This window comes from Anomaloglossus baeobatrachus, chromosome 7 (assembly GCF_048569485.1).
Source record: "Anomaloglossus baeobatrachus isolate aAnoBae1 chromosome 7, aAnoBae1.hap1, whole genome shotgun sequence".
In the NCBI taxonomy this organism is placed as follows: Eukaryota; Metazoa; Chordata; class Amphibia; order Anura; family Aromobatidae; genus Anomaloglossus; species Anomaloglossus baeobatrachus.
In genome coordinates this window covers 117,525,352-117,531,351 of record NC_134359.1, presented here as the reverse complement: position 1 = coordinate 117,531,351, position 6,000 = coordinate 117,525,352, and the positions used below count along the sequence as shown (strand labels likewise).

The following is a 6,000-nucleotide window of genomic DNA, read 5'->3' as shown; positions in this document are numbered from 1 at the left end:
AACACTGATGCTATATGTGCATAAACCACGGCTGTGACAATTATCAGTACATAACTGTGCAAAGCACATGGAAGGATTTGTGCCACAGATATCACAATATAATATATCTTATACAATTTACATCATTTTTATGGGTTTCACCATTTTTAAGCCATATTTTTTTATCACCTGGGGCATAATATAGGTTTATTGTCAGGTCCTATTGTAATGCTCAGTTTTTATATCACATAATCTTGCTTATATGTGGATGCTTCTATGTTTTTTGCAGCCATGTGAATGCGTGTTTTTATAAACAAAATTATTGCCTTTTTCTACAAATGTTTGACTTCTTTGACCTTTTTGTTCAGTATTTCTTCATTGCTGACAAAGTTGGCAATCTGCAGACTTTTCAGAACGGAAAAATAAATCAAAAATGGAGAGGGTGTCCAGAGGTGCTACTGATTTTATAACCGGTGTCATGCCCTCGTTTTTGCTAATTTGTCTGGATTATACACTAGAGAGGAATTTCTTTATTCCAATTGCTGATCTCATGTAGATGTCAAGTGGAATTTTTGTGCAATGCGTGGAAGTCTTATTCTCCTTCTACTGGAAGAGGCAGTCCAAGTAGCTCCAGAAACTCAAAATATGAGAATACCCAGGGTCTGGAGATACCTTGAGTTTGGTCCATACCCACTGTTTCCTTCATAAGCCCTCGATGAAACTGCAGTTGTTGCTCCAGAGCGGCTGTTTGCCTGTGAAAATAAATGCCATATTAGCACTCCAGACACTGGTACACAACGTTCCTAAAATATCAGATGAAGCATCCATCACTGCAGAGAATCGGTAACATTATACTATTCCCATACATAGTGGAACACAGGGCAAAGCCTGACATCCTCACATTCCTACCCCCCCAAACATCTTGCAGCCCCACTCATTTTCCTGACTACAGTACATTTTCTATATCCCTGGTGGCTAATATTTCTGCACTCTGATTGACCCCGAATTTTGAGGTGAGGTCAACCGGCAATGGACCCTCTCTCTCTCTCCAGGTTCTTCATAGCAGCTGCAGGGTCTGCCTTCATTGTACTTGTGCCCTAACCCACACTCTATGGCTTTTTAATCAAATTAAGAGACGCATTAGAGATTTGCATTTTTGAATATGTCAATTATGGTATCCCAGACCTCAGATGGATGATTACTAGATATAGTGATGGTTACCAAGCACAGGGTACAGCTGTATACTTGGTAATTCTAAGGTGCTTGTCTTCATAAATTAGTATCAGCAGGGTAAAGCTGCCTGTTTGCAGCATTGGAGAGTGCACACTTCAGATTCAAACTATACATCTGTCACTGTGGTCTCTCTGCATATAGAGAGCTGTGACAGGTTCAAGGCCCGAGTCTCAATTTGCCTTGTGAATCTCTTAATATTAAATGTGGTTTTTTTTCTTTTGGTGCTGAAAATGTCAGTTTTGTTACCAAAAATTGTTTAAAAGAAGTTTTGTTACCAGCAGCTTCTGATTCCTGACCTCAGATGCTTCTGGTCGGTGACCACTTCCTTCTCCTATATGTGGTCACATCTCCCAGTAGAGGGCACCTGTTATTCTGATCCATTCTGTAGCTAGTCCTCGAGGTGTAAGAAGTTGCTGGAGCCCTTGTTGTGTTAGGCGGTGTAGGCTGCAGTCCTGGTGTCTGACTGCAGCCATGAAGGTGGGCTTTATCCTTTGTTGTTTCTACTGTCTGTTGTATCTTTCCTTCTTGTTGTATTAGTGCAGCGGCGGGACTAGTGATCATCACCTGCCAGCTCGCTAGCCAGGGTTATTACAGGGCCTCTCAGGGCTTCAGGTATCCTGCTCGGCGACAGGTGCAAAACCTGTACAGGGACTGGCTAGGAGTGAAGGGTACAACTGCAGGTGAGTGCAGGAAGTGTCCCATCATACTCTTCCCTAGCACCACGGCCCACTATTGTTTAAGTGTCTCCGGTGTACCCCTTGTTTGTTGTGGTGAAACCCCTGTTTGTTGTGTGTCTTGCCTCGTACCGCACCTTCCCCAAGCTGATGCGTGATAAAATAATTCAGGAGCACACCTGTGCTCCTTAAAACCTAGTTCAAAGCAGCCCCTTTAAGTAGACACCTATGTATTACAGGACCATATGCGTCCACAAGACAGTAAAAGCAGCAGACTTATGTTTCCACCATGTTCATACTCTTACTTTGCCAACAGTTGAGCTTGTCGCTGGGCTTCCTCCATTATAGCCGTGGCTTCTTCCTCTGCCTTCAGTCTCCTCTCCTCTGCTTCCCTTCTGGCTTGTTCCTCTCTTTCTCGCTTCTTTCTGTAGTATTCTTCTCTCTCCTCAGCTGCCATCTCTAGAAGTCGCATTCGTTCTTCTGCCTCTAACCGTTCCTGTTCTTTCTGCCTCTGACGTTCCAGCTCTGACATAATCAAAATACAATGTTAGAAGCTTTGGGTGAACCAGTTTTCCCATCCCTCAGCCTAGTTATTTCTCATTTCTTCTTAGAAGTGATACTCTGTAAGTACAGAAAGACAATGGAGCTGTATGAGGACTGGTTTTAATGACTTGTACTTCTGTGGAATGTCTATATAAGCATTCCTGTTTTATTAATTCAGTCTGTGCACTTCTATATACACTTACAGTCCATTCTGCATTCTTGTCTTACCTATTCTTTCTAATTCCTCCTGCTGTTTCCTCCGCTGGATTTCCTGCATCTTGCGGCGGTGTTCTTCTTGCTGTTGTCTCGCTCTCTCTTGTGCTTGCTGTTCCAGCTGCACTTTGCGAGCTCTCTCCTGCTCCTGGCGCTGCTTTTCTTCTTCCTCTTGTTGCTTCCTCAATCTGTGGGGACATCAGTATAGTTACTAATGGCTAATATTGCTGATACCCACCAGTTTAATCCATCAGGACTACATGTGTATAATATGTATATCGTTCATGCAACAAATAGCCGCTTTATTAGAGACACCCATCTATTATTGTGTTGGACCACGATAGCACTGATGGCACTACCTGTTCTGCAGAAATAATACTCCATGTGAACAGGAAAGGTTTTGGCAGTTGCCACAAATTAAATGGAGTAACGGGGCTTTGAACAGACCATTCTGCATTGGCCAGCCTCAATGTTTAGATAAGTCTAAAGGGGGCTTTACACGCTGCGACATCGCTAATGCGGAGTCGTTGGGGTCACGGAATTTGTGACGCACATCCGGCCGCATTAGCGATGCCGTTGCGTGTGACACCGATAAGCGATTTTGCATCGTTGCAAAAACGTGCAAAATCGCTAATCGGCGACATGGGGGTCCATTCTTAAAAATCGTTACTGCAGCAGTAACGAAGTTGTTCCTCGTTCCTGCGGCAGCACACATCGCTGCGTGTGACGCCGCAGGAATGAGGAAGCTCCCCTTACCTGCCTCCTGGCTGCTATGCAGAAGGAAGGAGGTGGGTGGGATGTTACGTCCCGCTCATCTCCGCCCCTCCGCTGCTATTGGGCGGCGGTTCTGTGACGCTTCAGTGACGTCGCTGTGACGCCGCACGGACCGCCCCATTAGAAAGGAGGCGGTTCGCCGGTCACAGGGACGTCGCCGGACAGGTAAGTATGTGTATGGGGAGATAAGGTATGCACACCAGTGACTATGTAAGGGGAATACATGAAATAGCAGAAACTGCTGTGTGAATACTGACTTGAAAAATCCAATAGCTATATGCAAGAGTGAATATGTGAAAAATGGAATCTGCATTACTGCCATGAACATATGAATCAAGAGAAATTTAGCTACTGAATTGATCAATGCAACAGAGCCCCAACACTACGCCAAAGTATTTCTCTACGTTGGGGTCCCTAGCTTGTGTGTGTCCTCTCATGCAGTTAAAAAACTTACCGTGTATGGGAAGCTGAGACCCAGGCTATTTATGCGTATGATATGGATTGGCAATAGGTGTGGTTGGGGAGGGTTCACAAACGAAAAAATACTAACAAATAGGAATAACGTTTGGAACACCATTCTAAGTCCGAACTGGGTGCAAAAACCTAAAAAAAAATCACTATGGGGAGATAAGGTATGCACACCAGTGACTATGTAAGGGGAATACATGAAATAGCAGAAACTGCTGTGTGAATACTGACTTGAAAAATCCAATAGCTATATGCAAGAGTGAATATGTGAAAAATGGAATCTGCATTACTGCCATGAACATATGAATCAAGAGAAATTTAGCTACTGAATTGATCAATGCAATAGAGCCCCAACACTACGCCAAAGTATTTCTCTACGTTGGGGTCCCTAGCTTGTGTGTGTCCTCTCATGCAGTTAAAAAACTTACCGTGTATGGGAAGCTGAGACCCAGGCTCACTCTTGCATATAGCTATTGGATTTTTCAAGTCAGTATTCACACAGCAGTTTCTGCTATTTCATGTATTCCCGGACTTAGAATGGTGTTCCAAACGTTATTCCTATTTGTTAGTATTTTTTCGTTTGTGAACCCTCCCCAACCACACCTATTGCCAATCCATATCATACGCATAAATAGCCTGGGTCTCAGCTTCCCATACACGGTAAGTTTTTTAACTGCATGAGAGGACACACACAAGCTAGGGACCCCAACGTAGAGAAATACTTTGGTGCAGTGTTGGGGCTCTATTGCATTGATCAATTCAGTAGCTAAATTTCTCTTGATTCATATGTTCATGGCAGTAATGCAGGTTCCATTTTTCACATATTCACTCTTGCATATAGCTATTAGATTTTTCAAGTCAGTATTCACACAGCAGTTTCTGCTATTTCATGTATTCCCCTTACATAGTCACTGGTGTGCATACCTTATCTCCCCATAGTGATTTTGTTTAGGTTTTTGCACCCAGTTCGGACTTAGAATGGTGTTCCAAACGTTATTCCTATTTGTTAGTATTTTTTCGTTTGTGAACCCTCCCCAACCACACCTATTGCCAATCCATATCATACGCATAAATAGCCTGGGTCTCAGCTTCCCATACACGGTAAGTTTTTTAACTGCATGAGAGGACACACACAAGCTAGGGACCCCAACGTAGAGAAATACTTTGGCGTAGTGTTGGGGCTCTATTGCATTGATCAATTCAGTAGCTAAATTTCTCTTGATTCATATGTTCATGGCAGTAATGCAGATTCCATTTTTCACATATTCATTCTTGCATATAGCTATTGGATTTTTCAAGTCAGTATTCACACAGCAGTTTCTGCTATTTCATGTATTCCCCTTACATAGTCACTGGTGTGCATACCTTATCTCCCCATAGTGATGTTTTTTTAGGTTTTTGCACCCAGTTCGGACTTAGAATGGTGTTCCAAACGTTATTCCTATAGGTAAGTATGTGTGACGGCTCTGGGCGATGTTGTGCGGCACGTGCAGCGATTTTCCCGTGTCGCGCAACAGATGGGGGCGGGTACCCACACTAGCGATATCGGGACCGATATCGCAGTGTGTAAAGTAGCCTTTAGTGCAAAATTGTCCCATCACAGGTATCAGAAGACCCAGGTTGTGCAAAGACAACACTTCCCACAGCAGTACTCCACCTCCATCAACCCGAACTATTGGGCATGCTGCATGTGACAAATTTTGACCCTCCAATTAGCATCATGTAACAGACCAGTGGAAAAACATTGCCTCGTCTGTTGTCTGATGTTGATAGGTAGTCAGAATTTGGTGAAATAACCATCATTTTACATTTCTATTTCATAAATGAAAATAAGCAACTTTGTAATATATCACATTAGAGAAATCTGCTTCTTTCTCCTCATGGACAGATCTGTCCCTCTCAAAATTCTCATTTCTGAGGTAAGATCTGTTCTCACTCAGTGAATACAGACTCCCATTACTGAGATAGGAGATGACACTTGATGCTCATAAAATTCTATGGAGAACTGTAACTGTCATTTCAGGAGAACTTGCAGCAGAATGCCTGTGTCTGCCTCTACTTCCGCCTTTCCCTATCTATTACATAGACTTTTAAAAGCACCAATCGTCGTCTCTGT

General features: G+C 43.2%; 1 protein-coding gene across 1 annotated transcript in view; it reads right to left on the bottom strand.

Moving 5' to 3' along the window:
* Positions 1–244: 244 nt before the first annotated feature.
* The window catches only part of KIAA2012 (KIAA2012 ortholog), a 518,638-nt gene continuing 512,882 nt past the window's right edge, over positions 245–6,000 (bottom strand). Inside the window, exons 24-26 of the mRNA XM_075318976.1 lie at positions 2,658–2,830; positions 2,192–2,411; positions 245–731 (exon numbers count right to left, since the gene is read on the bottom strand). Of these exons, the coding sequence (XP_075175091.1) occupies positions 572–731; positions 2,192–2,411; positions 2,658–2,830 (553 nt within the window). The 3' untranslated portion in view covers positions 245–571. The remainder of the gene's footprint in view (positions 732–2,191; positions 2,412–2,657; positions 2,831–6,000) is intronic.